A 27805-nucleotide genomic window follows, 5' to 3' on the forward strand; every position below is an offset into this window, starting at 1 on the left:
AGGCGGGGTGGGGGGGAGCCGGTGGCTGTTGAGCCAGACTGGCTACCAGAAGAGCTGTCTGTGAAACTGCACTTTGAATATTTTTTAACAGAAGATTTTCCCACGCAGCTTTCTACAGCTGCTGTTGTGAAACCCACTGAGTCCGCCGTCATCCAGGCAGGTCAGATGATGGTCTGTTTGCAAGTGCACTAAGGTTTTCAAGTTTCGGGATCCTGGGCAAGCTGTCACTGCACCCTCCTTGAGCTCCGAAAGAGGAACACCAAGGAAAGCTGGCAGCTGCTCTGCCTGGTGGAGACCTGGCATCACAGTGGGTTAGTGCGAGAGGGCCGGCTGATTGTAAGTGTTTGTGGAAAGCATAAATATTTGCGTAGTGCTTGTAATTGTTGTCAGACGGTGGTGCTCACCCGGTGAGGAGATGTAAAGCTGGAGAGGAAGGTAGAGTAGGAGGCACTTGCTGCCTGAGTTGTGGGAGCCTTTGGGTGAGGAACACTTGAAGCCAGAACCTGCTGCAGCGTGACAGGCTCCTGCCCACAGCATCCTGGCTTTCGGGTGCTGTAGTGCTGGGTTCTGGTGGACCCAGGACTAGGAGGGGTCACAGGACTTCGAAGGAGCTGTGCAGGTGCAGACCAGGGTTTTCCAGAGCTGCCTGCTGGAATCCATCGCAGACCGTAGGTTGTCTGCGTTGTCTCTGTACTGAGAACCACACAGCACCTTCCTTCGGCAGAACCTCTCCTTTGGAGGAGCTTTTGCTTAATGATAAACTAAATCTGTTAAAGATTTATGATGTTACTTGCTTTGTTTCACAGCTCAATTTTTTTAATATGGGAAGAATCACCGTTACCAGCTCACACTTTGGCACCAGTGGGTCCTGAGTCCCTGGACAGACCCTTGCTGCAGTCCATGGGCAGAGATGGGGCGAGACGGGCCATGCCCACGGTAAAACACGCGCCATCAGAGGGACTGCGGAGTTTAGCTGCACCTTTTGACAGAGAACTTGTTATAGAGGTGGTCTTTGAAGACACCTCTTTGAAAGACAACATCTTTGAAACCTCTTGGGTCAGTAGGTTGTGGCCAGCCAGCATCTTACTCGTTGGGACAGAGACCACTTTCATTTATTTTTGGGTAACACCTATTTCATTGCGGCCCACTCTAGAATGTAGTTAGTCATAACCAGAGTTTAAAAAAAAAAAAAAAAAAACCAAACACCAAATTTGTGCCTGTGGCTGAACAACCTAACCAACCTTCTACAGTTTCCACAGCTATTCAGAGTGCTTAAAGGAATGGATCTCAAAAAAAGATGGAAACACTGGTATTTTTCACAAATATTGCCAATATATATGGTACATGCTCATTATTAGAAACTATCATTAAAGTCTCTCTAAGTAATGTGGAACAATGCATAAATGAGCTGTATGTTCTATTTAAGTATTTGTTGCTTTAAATAGCAGCTCCAGAGACCCAGCACTGGAGTAGCAGACACGTTGCTGGATGTAGATGAGGTTTCACTGGCAGAGCTCTCCAGCACCTGGCTTAGAATGTTGTTCCCCTTAAAAATGCCAAAGCTGCATACCTTTTTACTTCTGTACTGTAGTTTTTAACATTATGGTGGGTATGGCCTGCAGCTGAAGTTCATCATGGATACTTTGCATCTGGCTGGTACAGATTGAACAGGCCTTTAGTCTTACTCTTCTCATTTTTTTTTCTCCATAATTCTGAAGTGGAGGGATTACAGTTTTCTGGTGTGTTTTTGTTTTGAAATGTTATTCCATTTGTTTGCTGAATCGGTAACTTGCCATAGCTTCCTTATTTCTTGGACTTGTAGTTGATGCTGTAAAAGTTAACTTAATTTCACTACAAATAAAAAATAGAATTGCCATTCAGTCACCACTGCCTTCTATTTTGAAAGTATACTTGCATGATGTGCTTATGCACGTAGTACTTTTAATTTCCAGCTTTGGTGCCAACACGAGCCCATTCTGTTTATTCCCCACAGTGGGAGCTTTGTGTGTTTTGGGGAGGATTTCTGTTCTGCAGCAGCAGCAGTTTTAGCAGCTGCATGCTTTGAGGCCCCCGTCTCCTCTGGCATGAGGTACACCAGTGAACTGGGAGAAGGGCAGAGTGGGAGCCAGGTTGGACTGTCCCCGTTTCGTGTCTTCTGCAAACTGAAGAGCCATCGTCGAGCAAGGCAAGGTGACTTTCAGCCCCTTTCTGCAGGGCTGAGGGCAGTAAGCCTGAGCTCGGGTGTTGCAGCAGATAGTCATGGCAAGGAAATGATAAGCTGGGAGTCTTTTCAAGACACTTCTTCAAAAGGATTTGGGTGTCTTTGATCGACCACTCTGGCTGTGACACTCTGTGGAGTTGTATCAGGTATGCGTGTCTTCAAACACACACATGAAACCCACTTCTCCGGGTTGGACAGTCATTGATGCTGGGAAGAAAATGGCACGTGGTGGTTTGGAGCCTAAAGGCACATACAAACAAGTGAAGTTTGCCTGGATGACTCAAATGTGGCACGTGTGCATTTTGAATCCCTTGGCAAGGGCTAAGAAGAGCCATCCATCTTGTACAACTGCTTGCTAGAAAGCAGAGGGGCCCTCTGAACATGACCACAGCCCCTTGCAGGGCTGAGGAAACACCAGGAAAAAGTGGCCTCGGTGTGCTCGAGCCCCTCGAAAATGGGGGTGTTGAAGGGTGAGATTGCTCTGGATCTGCAGCAATGGGACCTGGAAGAGAGGTTCCCTGCTCCTGGCCGCCTGCTGGTGTCCAAAAATCCCTCTTGTGGTTGCAGCTGCTGGGTTAAGCACGGCAGCCATATGAAGCTGCTGACTATTGCAAGGAAGAGCCTGGCCAAGGACAGTGCTGCCTTATGTATAAAAATAAGGCTTATATTTATATTTTTATATTTGACTTTTCTAAAAGTAGAAGGGAGGGAAGGTGAATCCAGCTTCTTTGAAAGTCGATGATACTGTTGGCAGCAAGGAAATAATCAGCATCAAGCTAGATCCCTTTCAGGATTTATTTAGTACCTTTTTCCCTGTTGAGTAAGGCAATTACGTGCTTTTGCTGTGCCTCTTGGTTTTTATCTTGGTGGACTCTCAGTTGTGTGTAGAAAAGAACGAAAATACACAACAAATTCTGTCTCTAATTACGTGTAAACATTGAAGGCAGTATCAGTTAAGTGTGATTTGGTATTATTTTCCTTGCAGCTGTGGATTTTTTTTCCTTGCCATCTTGCATGTGGAATCACAGCTTTCACATTTGCAAAGTGTGTCTAAATAACTGTGAAGTTGCATTTCTTCTCCGGCTTTCTTCAGTGCAAGATGGTGCCATTGTATTTTGGGTCCTTCAAGCTCAGCTGTCTTTTGCTTTGTTTGCAGCAAGCCAAGTATTTCCAGATTCTGTCTCTACAGCCCAAAATATTTAGAACTGCTAATGTAATTTTTTGTTTGTTGTTTTGAGTTTGTTGGGGGGGGTTTGTAGCTGTTGTCTTTTTATAAAGCCTTCAGCACAGCCATCCCAAAGTGTGGCTGAAACAGTTTTCCCTACCCCCTTTAATTCACTCAGAGTCTTTAGTAGTATAAAAAGTTTCGTAGCGCAAAAAAATTAGATCTTTTTGTACGTGTGTTTATCATAAAGGGCACCTTAAAAGGGACGGTATGGTTCTGGTGAATTTAAATGAACCTGTACAGCTTGTTTTGAAACAAAACCTCCAGCTTGTCTTAGAAACAAAATAGGTTTTTTTCTGTATGTTAAAAGCAAACAGTTCTGGAATCTGTGCCCTTCTTGTGCAGGTTTGTATTTTCACTACGGAGCGAGTAGAGTATATTGCAGGAAACAGAGCCTTATGGTTGTAATGCCTGTTCTGCTGGGTGAAACATGTCAGGACCACGAGCTGCACAGAGATAGCAAAGAGCAGGATTAAGGAATTGGGAGCGGTTCCTCCTCATCCCCGTCACTCTCATCCTTAGCGTGTGGGAAAGCTAGAAACTGACGTGCTTAAACCTAGTGACTTTTGATAAACAAGACAGTCTGCTTCCACTTAAATGCTGCTCAGCTGGGAGGAGAGGACTTAAGAAATTCTGGAGTTTTACAGGAAGTCTCCCAGGTTTCTATTGCAAAAGTCAGACAGGGAAGCTAAAGGCGGTGATGGAATGACTTGTCTTTTTTTTCTTACTTTGCAGTTGGCCTGCTGCTGCGGTACTGCCGCTTGTTCCTTGTGCTGCAGATGCTGCCCCAAGATAAAACAGTCAACCAGCACCCGCTTCATGTATGCGCTTTACTTCATCCTGGTGACTATCATCTGTTGTGTCATGATGTCAACAACAGTAGCAAACGAAATGAAAACACACGTAAGTAAGACAGCTGAACCCACTGCGGCCCCTGGAAGGAAAGGGGGCTCCTTCCACAGCTCTTCATGTATAGGGGCACTCCCTCCGAAGAGGCGGTCAGTTCCCTCCACCCATACACTTCCAAACCCAGACAGGATGATTTTCCACGCTCAGCCCCTTCCTGTCAATTGCTCACCCGTCGAGTGTGTTTCACAACAGGAAGAGTCAAGGATCACAGGACTAGCAGCCTTCCTCTTCTTTCGTTGTGCGGAAACCCGCTGCAGTGAACCCATCCCACGTTTGCTGTGCGGGTAGCGTCAGTAGAAGCTGTTAGGGAACATGTTATAGCACAACAAATTGCTTCTGTCTAACGTTGAGTTTGTCTCTGGCAACTTGTTTAGTAGCAGAAGCAGCAAATTAGAAAATAACTCTTCAAGCGTTACATTTATAATTTTAATTCTGTGTTCTTGGTGTTGTGTGACAGACTACTGCAATGCACAATGCTGCGGATCCTTTACAAGGGATTTTCTTTGTTGTGTGTTGAGTCATCTTGTTCACATGGCTTTTAACCACAGCAGATATTGTTCATCTCTAATTGTCTTTTTAATTAAAAAGCTTCAAAAGCATGGAAAGAGCTGTGGCTAAAACTTGATTTTAAAACTGAAGTTTCTTTCAGAGTCTTAATATAACTTTCCTAAGCTAAATGCTCACCAGCCTGCCTGTGGTTACACACTAGACCTGTTGTACCACATCTTTGGTTTGATTTTTTTAAGCCACCCAAGTTGCTCTCAGTAGCACAAACCCTCTCTCTCACCCTTTACAAACTACAAGAAGTCTGGTTTTAAGTAGAGGGAACAATGGCTGGATTGCTCAATTCTTAAAGACTAAGGTTTTCCTGCTTCCAGGCTGTGAATGTGCTTGCCCTGGAGGTGCAGAAGGCTTCCCTCCCTGGGAGCATCTAGCTGTTTTGTGTTACCCTCCCAAAAGGGAGTGCCGGTGGGTGCATAGTTAAGGCTGTTTCCTTGTTTAACCAGTTGTTGGTCAAGTTGATGCCCTGCTTACCTTCTGCGCTTGACTTTCAGTTGTCTGTGAATCCCTCCGCAGCAGCCTGGATCCAGAAGCTGGTGGTAACACCTTGTGCCTGCAACACAGATGAAACAGCGGGCTTATGATGGGGCTAGTTTGAGGGCGTTTGTGCTCTGCTGCCAGTGACCTTCCTTTCTTTCCATTGTACCCTCTTTGTATGTCCTGTCCTAATTTTCTTTCATTTAATAGCGCTTTGCTTGAATTATCTAGTGCCACCTTCTTACCCTTGGCCACCAGAAGTTGTTGACAGCCCTGTAAGAGCAGTCAGTACAAACATGATGCTTGCCTGTGAGCTGCGACTTAAAAACTGTTCAACATGTGCGTGCTGAAATTGCTTGCCAGGAATTACTTTGACTTACTTAGCTTGGCAATAAAGCGAATAACCCAAGGAACTCAAGTGTGGGAGACAAATTACGAGCTCATATCCAAATTTCATAAAGTCATTTTCCATTAGTAGTGTGGTTTTAATGCAGCTTGTATCCCTAACAAAAAATACTCACTCTTTATCCAACAGGAAAGTGATTCAAGAAGCCTTCAACAACATGCTTTTCAGTATTGCCAAATTTCTTTTCCAGTTCATAGTCTTGAAAGCTCGGTGTGGGAAGAAATGGCACAAAGAGTAGCTGTTAGTGTGAAGTGGAAAGATAATCACCCTCTTAATTTAGAGCATTTGATGTCTTTGAATGGGAAATGTACCATCTGAAAGTAGGCTTTCTTTGTCTGCTCTCTAATTTAATAATTATGTTTGGGGCTGTTAAAAGTTCAAAGACTCCTGAAGCTAATTCAGCCCAGTTGTAATAGAGTGCACCTTCAAAATATTTTTTCAGACTAACCAGTCTCAGCTCCCAGTGATGAACTGTGTTTTGAAAGTGCTTGGCACTTACCGATTCCTTCACTTTTCGCTGGATTGTGGAGCACTCCTAGCTCCAGAAGTCAGACTGTAAGCAAACACTTTGCATAATGCTTCTGGGTTTTCACCCTCTATTTCTTGTGAGGAGAGAGAACTTTAATTTTACTTATATTGCTTTAATTTTTGTATTAAAATAAAAAATCAAAATTTAAATTTTTAGTGCAGTCCTTTATGGAGCCATAGTCCTGGCGGGGAACCGTGTGTCTGCTTTAGCAGTTTAGAGATCAAATGCTTGTGATGATGTTCCGTGAAAGGAATCTCTCCCTTGTGAGTGAGAGGGTTTTTTTGTTCATTGGCTATAAAGTCCCAAGTCTAAAGTAGTTCTAAAAGTATTTATTGTAGCACTTGGTCCTTCGGCATTATTTTGAGAGGAGGCAACAGCAAACGTACATCTCTGATGGTCACCTTAAACACAGACTTTTAAAAAATGTTTGGTTTGCAGTATTTATCTACCCCCATGGTCATGCATTCTGTCTGTTAGAACACGTTTAGGACAGTTTTTTAGTTCCTAAGAAGGCAGACTCTGCAGGTGCCAGCCCAAAGCTGAGGACCTGCTCTGGGCCCTGCAACATGGCTGGAAAAACAAGGTACTGTCCCAGGGAACCCGACTTCCGTATCCTCACCAAAGCTGGCAGGGAGATGAAACCGTGCGTTAGTGGGAGGACATGGTACCTGTGGAGTATTTGGTTATGGTTTCAAAAGCTTGGTTCCTAATCTAACCAGCAGCATTTTGAGGAAATCGTATTTTGTGGTGAGCCTTAAGAATTTAACAGTGTCTTTTGCTGGGGGGGTGGATGCTTGGTGGTTCTCTGTTGTTTTCACTCATCTTCCCCATCCCCTGAACTGTTCCTGCACCCACAGGACACCAAGGGAGAGAGGCCCAAAGGGTTAAATTCTGAAAAATGTGCAAAGAAACCAAGGCATTTGTGTTTGATCTCTGGGGAAGAAGCAAGAGGCACTGGGGAGGTAGGGAAGGAATGGGTTGTTTTGACCAGGAAAATATTTTGAATAGTAGCATGTAGAGTAGATTTCAGAGGAGCAAGGTTGTGTTATCAAGGCAAAAGATGGGGCAGAGCATACATCAAGACACGAGAGCCTCAGTGATGGGGACAGAAAGACAGAAAAGACCCATATGCAGTTACACAAAATGGTTGAGAGACTTGACTCTGTTCCATAAGGAAACAAAGCAGGACCCAACTTGAAGTGCATCTATGCCTTGATCCATTTTTTTTCCCCAGTTATTCTGTTTTGTTTTTTTTTTTTTTAAAAAACAGGTACAGCTTTACTTACAAATGTTCTGTTCAAGCAAATCCTTGCATTTCACAGGCTTTCAAAGGATAATTGAGAGAAGAAAAGGGACAGCATTGTTTTGGTCTGTTAAAAATTTAATTTAAAAAAAAAATCAAAACATTATTTCAATGTTAAAGGTGTTTCAAAACTAGTGGTTTCAACCTGAAAATAACCATGTCCTACTTAAATAATGAAAGGAAAAATAAGAAAGATGTTTTCAGGAAAACAAACACCAGTAAACATCAGTTCAGTTGTGTCAAAGCATTTCAGTTCTACACGGTTACATGTTCTGGCAGAGCATACTTTCAGCCATGTTTCCCCAGCTGGGTTTATATCTTGGCCTTGAACTGCATTATAGTATGTTAAAACCCAAATATGCTACCAAAAAATGAGTTTTTTTAAGTGCAGATGCCCATTGCCTATTTCTAGTAGGAATTTAGCCACAGATTGCAGGATGGCATGTGTTTTGGTCTGATTGTTTTTTGGTTTTCTATTCCATTTCTCAACTGTTCAAGACAGGCGGTTTTACATGTGTTTTTGCCCTTGTCTCCCCACCTACACAGATTTTCTTTCATGCTTCCTCCATTTCCATAAGAAAGTTTGTTTACCATATTTTCCCTCTGTTGTATGAGGACATCCAGATGAAAGCAGTCTCCTTTGGGCTCTTTAGGCCCATTTCTACACACTTATTCCTTCCCATTCCCCCTCTGATGCTATTTCCCATGCTCCTGCATTCACGTGTTTGGGTGCAGACAGACGGACCCAAGCTCAGAGGTGGCCAAGCCCCAGCTGGCTGGAGTTTGGACATGGTGTGGTCCTGTTGGCTTGCTTCTTGCACTGCATTTATTTCGGGCGCCAGCAGCTTGCAGTGAGGGGAAAGCAAGTTCAGGGCAGCCTGTTCCTGCTTCTGTAGATGTTGCTATCGTCTCAAAGGGTTTCACTGCACTTGGAAAACTACTGACACTGCTGTGATAACATCATTGCTTGCGCAGCAGCCGAGGCGTTTATGTTATCTGAGCACATACTGAGTTTCTGTAGCAAAAATGTTTTGTCCCCTACTCAGAGACTGAAGAATTTAGCTTACGTTGCGTTTAAAGGTCTAAAAGTAGATATTCCACTGTATCAAACTTGGCAAATAACTAATCTGTCACTTTAACAGCTGGCAAAACTATCCAGCAAATGGAAAGTCTGGTAAATCACATAAGCTGGGCAGCAACTGAACATGTTTGGGAGGTACAAAATTTTTTTAAAGAAAAAAAAAAAAGTCGTCTTTAACTTTCAGTGAAGAAGTCACATAAGCCTTGATAAATTGTTCCCAGCAGTAGACCATCCTCTCACGAAAACATTCCCTTTTCATTACATCAGCCCTTTTGTCCCCAGCATTGTGCTTGTGTTTACTATCTGCCAGGATCCCCAAGAGTTTGGGTTTATTCTTGTTTTGTTCCTTCAGGATCACGGGTCTCCAAAAAGGGCATTCGATCCCACAGGACTATTCCTGTGGCCATCACTTATTACTGCATAGTGTTGTGCATACTACATGACGGCTGAGCTCTTTGTTGCTTATGTAGGCACAAACTGAGCTATTGTTCTTGTGAATCCATCTATTTTCTCTCAGCCAGATCTGTAAGGAAATTACTACTAAATGGAGAAAAGAACATATAGGGTCAAAAATCCCATCCAAATCTCCGTAGAAACCTATGCAATTAAAGTAGATGCCCATTTACAGTTACCCAGAGATCTGTTTTTAATTAGCTAGTCAATTAATCAAGTTCCATGGTATTTTTTTGTTTTGTTCTGTAAGTCTCATCAGCAAAATGCTGCTTGGTGCCAAGTACAGATGTTACAGAAGTCTCTCTCCTTGGTCACGACAATCATCTATATCAAAAAATACCTAATCTTCTCAGGAATATTGTTAGTTCAATATTATGCATCTTTTTAATCTCTGCTGACTGATGGTTATTATAAGCAAAGAACCGGAAAGCATTAATTGACAGCCCAGTTTGCATTGCTGTGGCCCCTTGGCTTGCCCTGGCATCACTGTGGCATTGATAGGTCTCTCTGTTATTCCAGTCAGTCCATTTGCTTGTTTTGAGTGCTGGCACATTTGCCCCATCTGACGTTGCATTGCCTTTCAAGACCTGGGAAAGGCATTGCTGATGCTCCAGACAATTTCTCAGGAGCTCTTTAAAAACTCCTGGGTGCGACTTAGCCACAGCTACTCGCTTACTGTCCAGCTACTTCCACAGTGGCTACTCATCTCTGAAAGAGCATCTGAGTGGTCCATCTTGAATCCATTCCCGTAACACCACACAGCTGCGTTGAGACCTGCCGTTTGTCTCCTTGGCTGATTCTAGCCCACCTAGGATCAGCTTGCTACCATAGTTAGGTTTGCTACCCTTAGCACAGCAACTCGGTGTTGCTGTGAGCTGCTAAAATACTTGCTCTTTTTGGGAAACTGCGAGGAGGGTTGTTGAGCTCCTGAGTGCTTTGGGTTGCTGGCAGAGGATGGGAAGTTGCATACCCTGCTGAGGGAAGCTGGCTTTCAGAACCTGGTGGCTGGAAGCCAGCAGTTTACGTGTTTATCCCTTTTTTTCCTGCATCTCAGATGGCTTTCTACCCAGCTGGGAATGCTGCCTGATCGCTTGCTCTCGAGTCCTGTTTGTTCTCTCCCTGTCCTGGTTTTGTGTACTGAGCTGCCTGCCGAAGGAAGGAGAGACTCCTATCTTTGCCAATTTCTTGGAAATGTTCAGTGATGGTGTTCCCACAATCTTTGTATATTTTTCCTAAGCAAAATCTGGCCTGGCTGAATCTTTTTATGGTCTGATGCCTGTTTCCTTTGCCCAAGTTATTTATTTGTGCATGTTGTGTCCTGGCACAAATTGTCTTCCGTCTTCTCCAGTTACCTGTGCAGGTAGCAGCGATCGGCTTCAGCGGGTTTGATGTGTTGCTCGACTGGTCTCACCAGCCTCAGCTAAGGGCTGTGAGCGTACAGAGAGGCCTTTCTTTCTTTGAAACAAACAGGGTTTTTCTAATTAAATGCCTGTGTTTCTGCGCAGCTGAATAGCTCCCCGGCTGTGAGGGGAGGTGTCTGCACAGAGGCACCCCACAGGAGTGGGTCCTGGCCACGTAGACCTGCTTTTTTGAGCACGCAGCATCATGTCTGCCTGGTGAAACTGAAGCCAAAATGTGCAGCTGTTTGCTTTCCCCTTGTGGCGAGAGCAAGGCCTCAAAGGCAAATATTTAATGAGTCAAGAGAAAGGTGGAATTTTCCTGCCTCTCTGTTAATTTTAAACAAAACTAGGGCAACTAGCACGACTCCTTCTCGGAGGCTGGGATGTAGGGAAGGGGGCTTGCTGTCCCTGTGCAGCTTGGGTGTGCTTCGGTCTACATTTCCACCTAGGGCAGCACGAGCCAGATCTTTCAGCCCTGCAGCCCTGTTCATGCCCCTTCAGCTGGTAAAACCACTGGTATGGCTCATGTGAGATGGATTGCTGAAGCAATCAAAGTCTTTTTCTGTAAAGCATGGGAAGAAGGGAGAGGGTCCCCGGGGTGATGGGATAAGCAGTTAGGGGCAGGGATGGCTTAAGCCAACAGAGCTGAAGGAAAGGGAGGCGGACTTGTACCCCAAAGCATCTGGAAGGAGTTGAGAGTGGAGGCTCTGGAAAACTCCAGTCCCTTGTATTTTACATTTATGTCCCTTGAACCCTTAAATCCAGGCTGAGGGCTATCAAGACTGAAAGGTGTTAAGTGAAGCCAGTGAAAAGTAGGTGGTGTGTAGATGTAGACGTGCTTGGTTACGAGGAGCCCTGTGTCCTGTCTAACAGCTTGTAACGTATTGTGCTTTTCAGATTCCTTTCTACAAGCAGATGTGCAAGGGTATTCAGGCGGGTGAGATGTGCGAGAAGTTGGTGGGATACTCTGCAGTGTACAAAGTCTGTTTTGGAATGGCCTGTTTCTTCTTTTTGTTCTTCTTGTTCACCATCAAAATTAACAGCAGCAAAAGCTGCCGAGCATACATTCATAATGGGTGAGTATTTGTTTGATTGCTTCATTTCCACTTCTGTTTACAGGTTTGTGCTGCCTGCTTTCCAGTTGAGTGTAGTACCAGGCAAAAAAAAAAAAAAAAAAAGCCAAAACAAAACCCAGTTGATTTTACAGTTTTTGTCAGAAATAATGTAGTCAAGTGAAAACTAACTAAAGTGACAGTTAGTCATCAAAGGCTCTTTTTTCTCTTGTTGGACTTTAAATAGAGATTTCTCATGGTACTTGAGTTGAAGACCTCTAATTCCTATTACAACCAGATGATTTATTTTTTTTTCCTCTTCTTTTGTCCAGATTCTGGCTCATTAAACTTATACTTCTGGCAGCAATGTGCTCAGGAGCCTTCTTCATTCCTGATCAGGACACTTTCCTCAATGGTATGTCCTTCTTGCTTTGTTATGCTGCTTTGTTCTGTACTACCTTGTGCATGGTTATAAATCCTAAAGGTCTGTAAGGTAAAAGATCAATGTGAATATTGCCATATTTCTTCAAGTAAAGCCAGTATAGTCCAGGTACAAAAGGAATATTTGGAGCTGTATGGGGGTAACTCTGTGTGCACAGAGTACATGGTCTTCATGTCAGTGTGCAGTAAAGAGCATGGTTTTTTTCTGACCCAAGAGTGGCCCAAAAGGGTAGGTAAAAATACCACTGTGGTGCTGTCTTGCAAATTCTTTTAAGAAGCAGGGAGCTGTAATGGTGCACAAGAAATTGTTCACTCAGGAACGCAGAGCTGTGTGTTAGTTTGGCCTGTGCAGGTAGCTCTGCTGTAGCACAGCAGCAGAGGACCATGCTGCGTGGTGGAGAGGTGCCAGTGCTCAAGGGGGGATGGTGACCTGCTGGGCACTGGTGGTGGCTGCCTAGAAACCTGCAGTGCTGCAAAAGCATTCAGGGTATTGTTAGCTTTCAGGCTGGTGACGTAAATGCAGCAAGGTAGAATTAGGCTTCTTGGGGCATGTTGCCAGTGCTCTGCTGAGCACCCTGCCGTACCTGAAGCATTTCCAGTTTTGGAAGATGCTGTGGCACCGCACAGGAGTGCTGGTACTGCCCCAGTGCTTAAATGCCAACTCTGTTGAGGGCTTCTCACAGGCCTCTTGTGGGCTAGGAGCAAAATTCCCAGTGATGCTGAGATGAGTTTGTACTCTTCAGTTTTCCAGGTGCTTGTAAGCCCTAAAGTTGTTGAGTCTGGGTGGATGGAAAGGGATGGGATCAGTAGTGCAAAGGGGCGGTTGTGTCTGCTGCCTGCTTCCACTAAGTCTTGCTTGGTTACCTGTGTGTTCAACACCAATCTCCTCTGTCCGGGGTGTTTAAAAAGGGAAGAGGCAGGAGGAACATGGGGGAAGAGAATACAGTGGGCAGACATACTATGAGCACAGTACTTTGGGAAACTAAGGTAAAAACCACTTCAGGTGAACCACTGATAGGTGCAATTCAGCTTCTTGCTCTTACTAGCTGTTTGTTTGGTCCTGGTTCAGTCTGATGCCCCAGAAGTCAGGGCTCCTTATCCGTTTGTGAAGTCAGGGGATGGCTGTATGTGCTTGTCCATAGTATCTAATCACTGGATTAGAAAGATGTAGCGGTGCAATGCATTGTACTCATGAGCAAGCAAGATTGCCTGTCATCTTTGCAAGTAACCTTTTTCATGGTGAACAGTTGTCAAGAAAAGACGTGCTTGGGCAAAGGGGGAAACAGAACTTTTTTGTGGTGATTAGAGTGCTGTTTCTCAACAGCAGTCTAACCTAGTGTGGAGATAAAGCATAACAAGCTTTCTAGCCCCAAATTAGCTCTTGACTGTTCTGTCTAAAGCTGTATTCTGCACATCCTGCTTAAATCTCCTCCAAGTAGCCCCTGAATTTGAGATTTACAGGTGGTGTGGGTATTGTGTCATTTTGTTTTCCCTTTTTTTCCCCCCAATCAAGAAACTTGCACTGTCTTTATTTGTTGGGGTTTTTTTTGTTTTTGAGCATTCTCCCAGTTTGCTTTTTTTTCCTTAAAAAAAAAAATGCTCTTTCCATGTTTAACCTGTTTAGCAGTTCGTTAATCGCGAAGGAGGAGTATTACGTGCAAGCACTATGTTTATGCGGGCTGTAGTGTTAAATTCACGCTGGCCAGGCTAACCTTACCTCTGATGGATCCATAAACTATCCTACAGTGTCCTGCCTGTGGCAGTGGGAGATCCTGAGAGTCTGGCTATTTAATTACTTACTCCACTGGCGGTCTACTTTTTCTGACTCTGCCTCTCCCAAACACACATGCATACCTTATTCTCTGCCTCTTTTTGTATACTTTTTTACATGCTAGCTTCTACTGGTTTTTGTTTTATTTGTTTGAAGAACAGCATGCATATCAAAGTGCAAACAATACATTTAGTAAAACCAGACAAACGGCGTTTTTGCTTGCTTTCATAATGAGCTTATGGTACAGTAAAAAAAAAAAAATAATCTCTACATCATCTGCTAAGGATACCATGCCCTGACTGTTCTGCTCTTTCACTTCACTTACACAGGCTTTTTTCAAAAGGAAAACACAATGGTAGGATATGGCTGAACTTTGCTAGTGCACTTCCTTGGTCTTCTTCACTGAAATCAGCTGGACACCTGGAGTCATTTATAGGCTACGCCCTGCACAGCAGCACAAGCTGCGTGCGCAACTAGACATTTAAATAGGTATCTGTATTTCCTCAGAGACTTCTGGTGTTGCACATAAGAGATCTGTTGTCTGAAGTATCCAAACAGCTACCCAAATATAGTATATATGTAGGTCAGTGGTGGTTAAGTAGTCAAATAACCTGTCTTAAAACTAGTCAGTGAATAGCAACTGTTCCCATCTCTTTGGGAGTGGCTCAGGACAACATTCATAAATGGATAAGCCCCACCTTTGTTTTTCTGTGGTACTGGAATCTGGAAGGGAAGAAATTGCCCTTTTTAGTCCTGGGTTCCAGTACCTTGCAATTTCAGGGCTTAGATTCCTGCGAAATGCCTTTACACCACCTCCCTCCTGCCAGTCACAAATAAAGGTTTCAGTATTTTCTGTCTGAATGTAGTAACTCATAGTCTCCACAAAAATTCTGTAGGTTAGGGAAACTCAGTAAATGTCCTAATAGGCTTACTTTGAAAGTGTAGCAGGTTGCAAGCTGAATTAATCAGCGAGCTAATCTTGAGTTAGCTGAGCTGGCCTTTCAGCTCAAATCTCTCATCTGCTGCTACATCTGTGGGCTTGAGATATTCAAACCGCATAATGGCTTCACTGCATAGACAATAATTCCATTTTATCTCAAGGGAAAGGAGACTGCAGTTTGACCTATTTTCTGCCTCTCTGCCTTGCAGCCTGGCGCTACGTAGGAGCAACAGGAGGTTTCCTTTTCATTGCCATTCAACTCATCCTGCTTGTTGAGTTCGCACACAAATGGAATAAAAACTGGTATGTGTTGGGCAAGTAGTTATTTGTATAAAATTCTGGTGGACTTCTGAACAATACATTTCTCGTTTCAAATTTAGAAGTAGCACGGGCAAAATTTCTGAAAGAAGACACTTTATGTCAATATTTAGATCTGTTCATCTTTGCTTCATCCACTTTCTCCTTCCCCAGTGGAGATGTTTCTTCCTTATTCACTTCTACTCTGCTGACTTATTCTTGATCTGAATTGCTTGGCTTCCAATAAGTAGTAGGGGGTTGGGATGCAAAAATCTTGTACTTTAAGTTGTTTTATATTTTATATAAAAATATACCTGCTAAGAAACAGAATGGTGCAAGAGAATAAAACTGAATTTGCAAAATGTAACATTGAAACTGAATGCAGTGATGTAAACTGGTAAATCCTGCTTTTTTGTGTCAGCTTAATACACATCAATTTTATTTTTTTCTGTACATGAGAACTGCGACTTTCTCTTCAACTTCTTCGCTTTCATCAAAATATGCAAGATTCCATTATCAACCCACATATACCCAATTTTGGCATTGACTTAATTTCTGGTTTAAGCATGTTTGCTCTTACCTTCCTAGCCCTTAGCCTCTCATCAATTTAAAATATTTGAATTGTCCTCCCACATACACGCAGGAACTCCTGTCTCTCCCTCCACCCTTTCTGTCTCTCATTTCTATCTCTACAAACCTTTGCAGTCCCCTTTTGTTCTAGCTAGCATACTGACTGCTAAAAAAGAGTTTTGGCAGACCTTTGGGCTTTGTTAGATACCCGTTTTCAGGGAGGAAGAGGTGAGATCACCTTATACCACAGGTATTTTTACTACTAATTACAGTAGGTGCTTTTCTATGGATGAAAGATTTCCAGCAGCGGCATTTAACTTTAGCACTCACTACATTAGATAGTATTTTAAAATAAGTCATGTTCCCACAAAACAAAAAAAAAAAACAAAACCAAAAAAAAATCCCCCAAAAAACTTCCATACACCAAAAAACCCTTTGTGCCAAAACAAGTCTTTTAGTTGCTGCTCCTAAAAAAAACCCCAGTGATCATTGCAAGAGGTGTTTAGAAGGTGAAGAGAGGAAAACAAGATGGACCACACTTTAACTGAGGGAGACTGAGGAGATAGACCCGAATGGAGAAGAGGCTTTTTGAGTGAAAGGGTAGTAAAACTGTTGAGGTAGCACAGAGGGCAGAAGAGAGGCCATGCCACGCAATATGCCTTTGCTGTCCCTGTGTGAAGAACACCGCTCACTGCTGAGGAAATCCTTCAAGGATTGAGCTGAGATGCGCTGATGGGGCTGATCCCAGAAACTGGAAGCTGTAGGAGTCACGCTGGGCTATAATTATGGAAACAGCTGGGCAAGATAATACAGAAGATAAACCCTAATGCTAAAGAATGTTTCTCTCTGTTTCATGGGAGGAACCTTGCAACGGCCTGTGTTGGTGTAGTGACATACATATGCTTCGGGAAAGTAAGCACTGCCTTTTGTGTTTGAGGATATGAACGATTCCGCTATTAGAATTTTATTTTGGGGGGAAGGGAAGACAAAGATAAGGTGCTTGTCTTTTTCTCCCCAGGACTGCAGGTGCAAACCACAAGCAGATGTGGAATGGTTTGCTTGCCTTGGTTACTCTCATCTTGTACTCCGTTGCTGTGGGAGCCCTGGTCCTCATGGCTCTTTTCTACACACGCTCAGAGGGCTGCATGTACAACAAAGTCCTGATCGGTGTTAACGGTGGCCTGTGCCTCTTTGTGTCACTAGTGGCCATATCACCCTGTGTCCAGAATCGTGAGTCCACTGACCTCTTCTCCTCCTGGGTTTCTGGTGCTGCTACAGTTGTGTGCTTGGAGGCATGAGCTGTGTTCTGGTCAGAAAGTCTCATGATAGTTCAGAGCTGGTGCTGCTCTTGCCCCCTCTCCCTTTATCTACACTATGAAGTGCTGTTGCTGGTCATCAGCTCAGCTGCTAAAACTGCAAGAAGTCTGAGTCATTTTGCGTGTGCCATCAGGCAGCCATTACTTTAAAGACGGCTCACGTGTTGGTGACTGGTAATGTGTTGTGGAGCTTACACAGCTCTTGCAGTGGTGGCAGTTGAGTTAATAGAGTTAATAGCTGTCAAACTCATTCACCACTGTTTTACCATTTACTTTTGACTGCTTGTGATTTACCATCTGTAAAGTTTGGGTCTGGAGGAGTTTACAGCAGTATTTTATGCTTTGGTATATTTTATGTGTTCTGTTAGTATCTTGCATACGTTGGACCTGGAAATAGTAATTTTAATTACTCCAACACAAATTTTATGGGCAAATAAAATTGTCGTGGCAGCTTGTCAATAGCTTTTGGAAAGCTGGTGCTTGTGGTGGGAGCAGAAGGGTGATTCTTTACTTACGTGGGAATCTTTAATGCCTTTCTAAAACAGCAAGCAGAACTAAAGGACAGACTCTTTTCTCTTTACATGGCAGTGGAAATGTATCTAAAGTGCCTCAAAGACTTACAAACTGCCTTTAAGTAAAACATAAAAGATACTTTTCTGAAAGATACTAGTGTGCTGTTCTCTAAAGGATATGAATGTCTTTTTCAGTTTGTTAAAATGTGTGAAAAAATCACTTCTTTTTCTTGTAAAGGCCAGCCCCATTCTGGTTTGCTTCAGTCAGGAGTTATCAGCTGCTACGTTATGTACCTCACTTTCTCAGCACTATCCAGCAAGCCACCAGAAACTAGTAAGTTATCTAATGCTTTATGTAAATTTTTTTAGACATGCCATGTATTAAAAGCAAGAATTTAGCAAGCCTGAATTAACGAATTCAGGGATATAGGAGTGCTGGGTTTGGACTGTTCTGGCTTATGCAGAAGAAATTGCAAATACTAAAAATAAATCTGTGCTGCAGAGAGACCATGCAGCTCCCACTACATGTACCTTAAATGCTTTGGTCTAGGGGAGCTTAACTTACCTTGGGTGAGTTGCGTCTGTTGCACCAGAGCAATTCCAGCCTGTTTCCTACAGACCAGTTTCCCAGTCCTGTAGCCTGTCCGTTATGTGGCAAGTGCGTGTTCTTGTATGACAGGACATGACTAAATTTGTAACATGTTTGGTCACACGATGGGAAAGGAGTTGGAACAAATGGCTCTTGGATGCCTCTGGAAGAAGCTGGTGACCAGCTGCATCCAAAAGTTTACTAAGTCCCCCACCACTTAGTAAGTGCTGGCCATCAGAGTGGATACTAAAATCACTTCTTTTCTCCTAGAATTGGTATGCTACATAGCCTTAGCTCTGGACTTGTAGTGGAGCAAAAACTTGAGCGTCGCTTGTCTTCATTTTGAGAGGGAACATTCTGAGAAAGGACTTGGAGTTATGTCGCAGTTGTTTGAGATAATGCTGTGCTTCAGCAGGTTTTCTGTACTCTGCTTGCCTTCTAACCATTAGCTTTGCAAGCCAGGACTAGGGAACTCACCTGAGTTTGAAGTTCTTTATGCTACAAAAACACAGCAAGACTTTACAAGCACAACTCAAACTGTTTCCTTTTCCCAGGTAACCATCAGATTCACCTATATGGACAGGGAGCATTCTTTTCACTTACAGAAGACTTTTCTGATTCACATTAGTAATGCTAGAACCCCCGTCTTTATTTTTGCTCAACTATTAGTGTTAAATAGTTGGATCAACAGTAACTAGAGGGAAATAAGTCCATTGGCAGGAAGGAGAAGTTTTTGCAGACATGTCCCAAAAAGAAAGGGGAGAGATTGGGGAAAGAATCTCTCTCTGTCACACTTGCGTAGGCACGGGCATGCATACATAAATGTATTCTAGAGCTCAGAAGGAAAAACAGACAGAACTTACCTAATGTTGAGTCATTCCTCAAGGAGGGACTTTCAAATTGGCCATCTTGCAAACTGGCCACCTTGTAAACCAGGCTTGAAGAAAGTATTTATTTGAAACACCCAAAAAGCGGAGTTGCAAATGTCTTTAGAAGGAATGGGCAAACAAAAGGTAATGTCTGTTGAACCTGGGCTTATCACCATGTGCCTTAGCTTTTTGGTGCCACACTTAGCTAAAATGCCTGCCAAACAACCGACCTGACTTGCTGCAGATATGTCCCTGATGGATGCAGGTGGGGAATTCTGCACGTCTCTGGCCAAGGTGTTCATGTGCCCAAAGAAGGGCAACACAGCTGGTGTGGGGTCTAGACCACAAGTCTTATGAGGAGCAGCTGAGGGAACTGGGGTTATTTAGTCTGGAGAAAAGCAGGATGAGGGGAGACCTTATCTCTCTCTACAGCTACCTGAAAGGAAGTTGTAGTGAGGTGGGGGTCGGTCTCTTCTCCCAAGTAACAGGCAATAGGACAAGAGGAAATGGCCTCAAGTTGCGCCAGGGAAGGTTTAAGTTGGATATTAGGAAAAGCATCTTTACCAAAAGGGTTGTCAAGCACTGGAACAGGCTGCCCAGGAAAGTGGTGGAGTCACCATCCCTGGAGATATTTAAGAGATGTGTAGATGTTGCACTTAGGGCCATGGTTTAGTGGTGGACTTGGGAGTGTTAGGTTGATAGTTGGACTTGATGATCTTAAAGGTCTTTTCCAGCCTAGATGATTCTGTGATTCTCTAAAGGCCTGTCATCCCTTTTCTTGCTCCCACCTTCTCCCTGTCCCTGCTGTTTGTGCAGCCCTGCAGGGCCACACAGAGTCCTCCCCCACCAGGTCTGGGGACTGAGTTTAGTTTATTTTTAACCTGGGTGTAGCCTTTGCTACATTTTTCCCCTCTGCCCCTACAAACAGTTGTGCTGTCCCAGGGGGATGCAGAGTGGCTGCTGGAAGGAAGAAGGAGATGGGAACACAGTTTGCCTTAAACAGCATTGGCTCAGAAGGGTCTTGATTTGAAATAAGGCGCAGCTGTTATCTCTTGCTTCAGGGTGATGCTGTAGGCTACTGCTCTGATTTGCTTTGACCCCAAGCAGACACCAAAAGCCAGATGCATCTTGGAACATCTGGAACTGAACTGGTTTCATTTCAGGGACCTAGAAGTAGTATTCTCGTAGATGTTAAGATAAAATCTTGCCTGGAAGCTAAAAGTAGTATTTGCTTAGATGTTAAGATAAAATATTGCCTTTAACTGGTGCGTCTCCTTTTCTTTGGTCTTCTCTATATCAGTCTGAGAACAGGGCAGCTACACACCACCTTTTTTCACTGAGTATGCAGTTCATAGTTGTCCTCAACGCACCCCTGCTGGCAAAGAAATTTATGGTCTCAGGTCTGTACTATCTTGGTGTTATATGGCTCTGTAGTCTTAGGTGAAGTGTTGGTAAACTTCCAACTTACTATTTCTTAGTTCGCCAGACAGTCTTTATCCTTGTCTGTCTGCTCTGGTCAAACAAGAAATTTTAGTACCCTACTAAGTTGCTTTTTTGTTTTCCCCAAAACACAGAATCTGCCAGGTCAGATTTACAGAATTTTTTTTCCTTTGATCTTTTTAAAAGATAGATAGAAACCACTGAAATGTACCTACCTAGTGTCTGAAGTAATAAAAATACTTCACTGAACACCTTCAGTCTGAAGACTACTTTGAAATGCAGTGAAATGAACTTTGCTAATTGTTCTCTTTGTTTCTTTTGTTTTGTGAAGTCCTGGATGAAAACAATCAGAACATCACAATCTGTGTCCCTGAATTTAGCCAAGGCTTGCACAGAGATGAAAACCTGGTTACTGGCCTGGGTACTACCATTTTGTTTGGCTGCATTTTATATTCTTGGTAAGTCCGGGGGTTTGCAGTTACCTCATTGCAAAGGCAGTGCTGTGGTCCAACTAGCGAAAGCTTATAGCAGGCCACATGCAGACAAAGTAACAGGGAGAAGTAGAATGGAAGTGAGCTGGAAGGTTCATATTCTCTGTAGTTTCAGAATGGTTAGATGTTTTAGCCAAAAGTGTTCAACAAGATAATACAACTCTTGAAACAAACAGATTTCATTAAAACCAAATAGAGCAATTTACATCTAGAGGTGAAGGGAAAAACTTGCCAGCTGTCCATTATCCCAAACAATCTCAGGATGCTTTGATGCTGTGTTTACTCTTTCTGTAAGAAAAACTCTGTGCAGTTACGTCGTCTAAAAAAGCTATCTGAAATTTCTGTAGCCTGCTGGCAGAGGCTGTGACTGTTCCTTGAGGGTCTTTAAAACAAACAAAACTGTTTGGGAGGGTTTAGGATTTCCTGTGAACAAGTGATGAGCGCAATAGTGCCATCAGGCTTTGCCAGCGATCTGCTGCTCTAAAAAAACTTGTTTGTGCCCATATAGTTGTGAAGCTCACCTTATATTATTGCAGCTCACATCAATAAATTAAGTCATGCTGTGGGACAGAGAGCGGCGGGGGGAGGAGGGAGTTGCTGATGATTGAAAGGTGAGGTATCATTTCTTTGGGCTGTGCGGGTTGCCAGGAGACAGCACTGCCTGTCTGCTGCAGGGTTTTAAGCAGCTTCTGCTTCTGAATTAGTCCACTTCAAAACTTGCATAATGAAACTCCTTCATAATTTTGAAGTGAAACAGAGAGACTTTCTGAAGAGGTACCACAGCTATTCTGCTATCAAATATGCACGTGTGTTCGATTTAATTCTGATATCTAATATATGTATATCACGTATCATGGATCTAGTTCATATTAGAACGGTATTTCCAGTGCTTCAGGAAGGTGTTTGGGGAATGCAGACAACCTTTACGTAGCCTGAAGGGGAAGTGCACCACATAGCTGGGGAGATAAGAAGGCCTTCAAGGGGAATGTTTTGAAGTATTGCTTACTCAGGCTCAGTGTGTACAGCAAAGCATTAACACACGTCTCCCTGTGGGTAGTGGGAACTTCGCATTACACAAGCTGAAAGGGGAAGACAGGGCAAGAAATGTTTCTAATCAAAAGAAACTAGAAAGGATTCCCCCCAGAGAACCACAGTCATGCAAGAAAGTGATTTCCAGCAACTGGTACACTGACAATAGTGGTTGGTAATTTATTTTTGAAAACTAATTGCTGCCAGTGACCTGTTACTTTGCTGGCAAAGTCTTTACAGAAATACTGAGCCAAAGTTATGGCTGTGAAGTTAATATAAAAGCATTGGTTCTGCACAGCAGGGGAGATCTCTTCTGAATTGCAAATTGGAGCGCTTAGCTCCTGTCTGATGGTGATGCATTCACCGCTTTTCAGGAGTGACCTACTTTTAAGCTGGTGATTCAGGCTGAGTTGGCCAGTGGCCGCCTGTCAAGCTGGTTTATACTCGTGCAGAACTAACTTTACACATGTTTAGTGCTTGATGCTATATGCAGGCAAATGCTTAGTTATCTTAGACATGGGAGTAGACTATTTATGTTTGCTGTGATAGTGAAAATTTTCCCTGTTGGGCATAGACTTACGCTAAGGGTTTTGACACTATCTTCTTTTGCTCCTAGTTTGACCTCAACAACACGTGCAAGCTCAGAGGCACTGAGGGGAATATATGCGACACCTGAAACTGAAGTGAGTCCTTTCTTCCTCCCACAGGATTTCTGTGCAGACTTCCTCATCTGTTTTTCTTGCTGTTGTTTTCATGGCTAAGTAATCTGTAATTAGGTGAAAACAAAAGCTTGTTTGTAGCATGCCTGCTACATGCTTCTGGGTATGGACTCTGAGTATGGACTCTTCAGAACATTTGTCCACGTTTGCCCTTCTGCAGCTCTTGCTGGTCCCATGGAGGCACCTTTATGTACTGAAATAATTTGCTGCTTTTGCAGTTTATTTAACGTCCTGCAGACTTCCTGAAAATCTTATTGTGCTCCACACAAGCTCATGTCCTCTCATTTAAAGGAAAAATCTGCAGGGAAGCTAGCAGATAAAGAAGTGTGGAGGCGTTCTCAAACATTTTCAGTCCTGGTTGCCTTTGTTCTCATAGCAACTGACTATGATCCCAAGTTCTTATCTCTTATTTCCACACCTAAGTACTTCCTTTCTTTTTGCCTATAATTTAATCTCAGATTATATTGTCCCTGTTTCAGCAGTGCAGGTTTCTTCATTCCACCTGCCTATTTCTTTGGCCTTCTTATCCTGGGAAAACCCAGAAATGCCACGAAATGAGTGGGTTTTTTGCTAAGTAACAGTTACCCCTTAGTTAGGCTTGCTAGTGTCACTCCTCAAATCCATGTGCGTGTTTGGAGGATGAATCTCCATCCGTAGCTCTCTCTACATTGGTGTTACTTACATCTGCAGTTCTAACTTCTATTTTTCAAGTCTTTAATCAGAGTGTTTGTGAGAATCCAAACATGCAGAACTGTCTGATGAGGCACTTGGTGTTTGCAGTAGCTGGGCTGGGGAAGCAAAACACGTTTCCCTGTGGGAGCGTGTCAGTGCAGGAAGAGCTTCCCTCTGGCAGGACACTGCGACCGGACGGGATGCCAGTGCTGAGGAGCCAAGCGCCTGGTGGCTCCTTGCACCGTCCCCAGGCCTCGTAGGTGGGCAGCCTGCCAGCAGGCTCAGCATCCAGCACCGAGAAGTGGCACCGGTGGCCTTGGGCAGATCTGGACAGGACCTGCGCCTTCCTATCCCGTGCTGAGGAGGGGCAGGCAGGGACAGGCATGGGGGGAACTGGAGAAAAAACAGCCGCCCATCATGCCCACCCACCTTCCTCTGCCAGCGTTACGCCATCGGAGGTCTTGCCCAAAGGGCTTGGGGCTGCGGGTAGGGTGGGGGCGGCTGTGACAGTATGGACGCTGGATGGAGCCCCCTCACAGGGAAGGTCCGGCTCGTCTGCTGCGGTGCTTGCCAATGGGATTATTTCCGGACCGTTTGGTTTTAGAGAGCAGTACAAGAACCACTGAACCTGAATATAAAGAAATGACTGGTGAAGAGCAACTAATTGCACTCTGATTGCCTTCCTCGTGGCAAAGGGCCTTTGTCTCCCAGACAGGAATGTGAATGTAGCTCTGCAATTGCGTGTGGTGTACAGAGGGTCTGTCGGCGTCTGTGCTGAAGACAACTGAGCGTTATGAGGGGTTAGTGGTGTGTGTGCCAGTGTTGCTAATTGCATCACTCTGTGTGTGCAAGGACTTAATTGCAGCTGATTAGAAAGTTTGAGGGAACCCAGCACTTGCTTCAGAATGAGAGTGTGGCCCAAGGGGAGCTCGGGCTGGAGCTGTAGGTGAGGCTTGGCACAGCAGTAGAAAGAAATACAGAATAAGGGTTTTATTTAAATTCTCAGCCAGTCTATTAAAAAAGAATGAGCTTTTTTGGCTTTTCATGAATTTCTGAACCCAGTAAGTACTTGTAATCATGGATATGCAGGGTAAAAACTGCCGTTTGATGTTTCCATCGGACATTTTACCTTGAACTCTTACTGTCTGATTTTTGAGGATGTTAGGAAAACTTGCAACTGGCACTTGCCGATCAAGGAGACAGGATAGAACACAAAATAGAGCATTACAAGGGTAAATATTTATTCATGCTCATGAGGCATTCCAGCCAAATTGGGGCACCCAGAACGTGGTTTTACACAGGGTCCCTGTACACCTCAACCATTCAGGTATAGCATGGTTTGACTAACACTCACACCACCATTTGATAGTCATAGTAAAACTTTACAAAGCAACTATATTTTTGTGGCATTCTTGCTTCTTGTCTATTGACCCAAACGTCCGTGGAGTCTATCTTGCGATAGTTACTTATCTACAATGCTGGGAGGGTTTCATAGAATCATAGAACCATAGAATGGTTTAGGTTGGAAAGGACATTAAAGATCATCAAGTTCCAACCACCCTGCCATAGACAGGGACACCTCCCACTAGACCAGGTTGCCCAAGGCCACGTCCAGCCTGGCCTTGAACACCTCCAGGGATGGGGCCTCAACAACCTCTCTGGGCAACCTGTTCCAGTGCCTTACCACCCTCAAAGTGAAAAATGTCTTCCTCATGTTTAATCTAAACCTGCCCTCTTCCAGTTTATATCCATTCCCCCTCGTTTCAAAGATATGTTAGAGAGGCTAGGATGCTGGCATTATCTTCGTTATCCATGCGTACCTTTTGTCCTTCATGGACAGCTCTAAGCTTCCAAGAAGCAAAGTCCTTATTTCCAGGGCTGGCCTGTCCTTTAGTTTGCTTTACTTAAGCATGAACAATACTGAAGCCTCCAGTAATACTCGACTACCTTATTACATTGCAGTGTATTCTGTGAACTAATATATGTTAAGACAGGTAATACACTCTTGTACTATAAACACTGATTGATATAATAGTTAGGGAAGGGAATTTTCCTAACACGGTTCATTGTCAGCCAAAATAAATCCCAGAGTAGGATTTTATCGGAACAAATAATGTTGGTGATGCACTACAGAAAGTGCTGACTTGTACTGTGGTCTGGTGCAGAAAATGCACTTACATGTTTATTGGATGGTCTGCACCCTTTTCCCATTTACATTACCACTCAACACAAGAAGTGTCAATTTCAGCTTTCCTTTTTCCATCAGTTAAAAAAAATAATAAAATCTTCATTTAAATAAAGCAGTAAAACCAGCTTTCTGCTTTTGCTTATTCTGCTTGTATTCATTCTGGCTCCATTTCAGGGAATTCTTGCAAAGATAAGTACACTTCTGACTTAGGATTGTGCAGTTGTGATTTCCAACCCATGCAGCAGGGTTTTAAAAGTTCCTTATACTTTCATTTCAGTAGAGAAATTTTTTATTTAAAAAGCACTTAGATGCAAGTCTGAAGAGGTGAGCTCCTTCTCAACGCAATTTTGTGATAAGTATTTGCACCAGTGTTTGACCTTGAGTTATGTAAAATGAATACTGTAAAATGGATACAGTAATCCTTCAAGAATGGTTAATTTGCTGCAAACCTTACTGAGTAGGTTTTTCCAAAGCTTAGAAACTGCTGTTGTGAACTACTTTGCAAATCCTAATTTGAGTTCTGTGCTGGTTGGAAATACAAGCCAGGCTTCTCTAAACTAGTGTCTGTAGCGTAGACATAACAGACCTTCTTTCACCAACTGTTCTGCTTCTTCGCAGTAGCACAGACTCTTACCCTTCCTGTTGTCTGTTCCACAGGTAGCTCGTTGCTGCTTTTGCTGCGTGCCCGACGGAGACGGTAATTACATTTCATTGCACAATTTACCTCACTTGTGGCTTTCACACCACAGCCAAGAGGGTTAGGACACAGCTGCAGATGGGGAGCTGCTTGTAGCCTCGTTCTGTGGCATATCAAACTGAAGCAGCTGAAGTGCTCGAAGTTAGGCTGGGGAAGGAAGCAAGAGATGTAACAATACCATTTTAAAACAACAGGCTAGTTAATAATTCTTTAAAGGACATTTCCTTGCTGCAGCATGCAAAGAGTAATCTCTGCTCTTGGTGTGCTTGTGGGTGTGACTAACTACTGGATTTTTGGCTCAGCAGCTCTGCAGGGACTGCAGTTCAGGAGTGAGTTAGGAAGTGAGCGTCCTGTTTGCAGACCTGGTACAATCAGGGTTATCAGCTTGGACTTCCCAGAAGAATATCATACAAGTAGAGCAGCCTAAATGGCCCAAATGCTCAAAAACTAGCCAGTATGCCAGGAAGCTAATACAAGGCAGGATTTCAGTGGCAGTCCAATTTCTGTTACTAAAGGTTTATGCCCATACATTGAGGGCAAGGGAATATTCAAGTGTTGCTCTGTATCACGCTTTCCTAAATCACACCATAGATGTTTTGCTGTATTCTTCATGAAGCCAGATGTTGTTTTCAGTTCTCATTAAATTCGAAAAGGCTTTCTTGTTTCTTGTGCCTCACAGCTGATTCTAAAGAGCACATTGAAAAAAGGGGAGGCCAGACTGTGATTTATGATGAGAAGAAAGGCACAGTGTACAGTTATGCCTACTTCCACTTCGTTTTCTTCTTGGCTTCGCTCTACGTGATGATGACAGTAACTCATTGGTTCCAGTAAGTGTATTTCTTTAAAGCTGAGAAATTAATGTCTGTCTGCAGTGAGGCGGGGAGATGTGAACAGGAACTTCTGCCCTTAGTGTGTCTCCTCTTCTTTACTTGAGAAGCTGGGAGAGACATTTCAAGTCTTTGCTAGGTGATGCTTGAGTAAGTCGTTGCTCTGTAAAGGGCTGCTCTCCCCTGTGTTGTGTCTGGGTTAACCTCGTTGAAGTTTGTGACCCACTTCAAAAACCAGAGGATAGTCTGAAATATGAATAGTGAGTTTATTGCTGCCTTTTTTTCTTTTTCCTTAACAGTTATGAAAGTGCTCAGATTGAAAAATTCTTCACTGGAACCTGGTCTATCTTCTGGATTAAGATGGTCTCCTGTTGGGTTTGTGTCTGTCTGTATTTATGGACTCTTATTGCTCCACTCTGTTGCCCAACCAGAGAGTTCTCAGTGTGAACACTCAGAAGGTCCTTCTGTGTTTTTCTTTTCTCCCCCCCCCAATACAACACAACAGTCATTTTGTAATGAGGAAACACCTGTTGCCCGATTATCATAATGTACCAGTTAGTAACATTTTAGTCAGACTAAACAAATGATTAAACATTTTTTTACCTTTTTTAATTGTCATGAACAAGCATTGCCCAAGGGAGCAAATCTGTTCCAAAACTTTGTAACGCTGATGTGTGGAGTGTAGGAAACACAGTTGTTGCATGAACTGGAATAAGTGAAATCCTTTTCAAAAAACTGACAATCTTTCTCTGGCTTCATTGACAAGATAAAAAAATCATGGTGCAGATGTATCTTCTTCCTTCATGTGAATGTTGGATAT

General features: G+C 43.5%; 1 protein-coding gene across 1 annotated transcript; it reads left to right on the forward strand.

Moving 5' to 3' along the window:
- Window positions 1-4151: 4151 nt before the first annotated feature.
- On the forward strand, window positions 4152-27458 carry SERINC5 (serine incorporator 5). The gene is made up of 11 exons (XM_009884235.1): window positions 4152-4349; window positions 11463-11641; window positions 11950-12032; window positions 14979-15072; window positions 16655-16866; window positions 17703-17798; window positions 20694-20820; window positions 22499-22565; window positions 26119-26158; window positions 26838-26985; window positions 27285-27458. The coding sequence occupies exons 1-11, from the start codon at window positions 4152-4154 to the stop codon at window positions 27430-27432; spliced, it is 1392 nt and encodes a 463-aa protein (XP_009882537.1). The 3' UTR covers window positions 27433-27458.
- Window positions 27459-27805: the final 347 nt, after the last annotated feature.

Source organism: Charadrius vociferus, unplaced genomic scaffold (assembly GCF_000708025.1).
Source record: "Charadrius vociferus isolate BGI_N301 unplaced genomic scaffold, ASM70802v2 scaffold183, whole genome shotgun sequence".
Lineage (NCBI taxonomy): Eukaryota > Metazoa > Chordata > Aves > Charadriiformes > Charadriidae > Charadrius > Charadrius vociferus.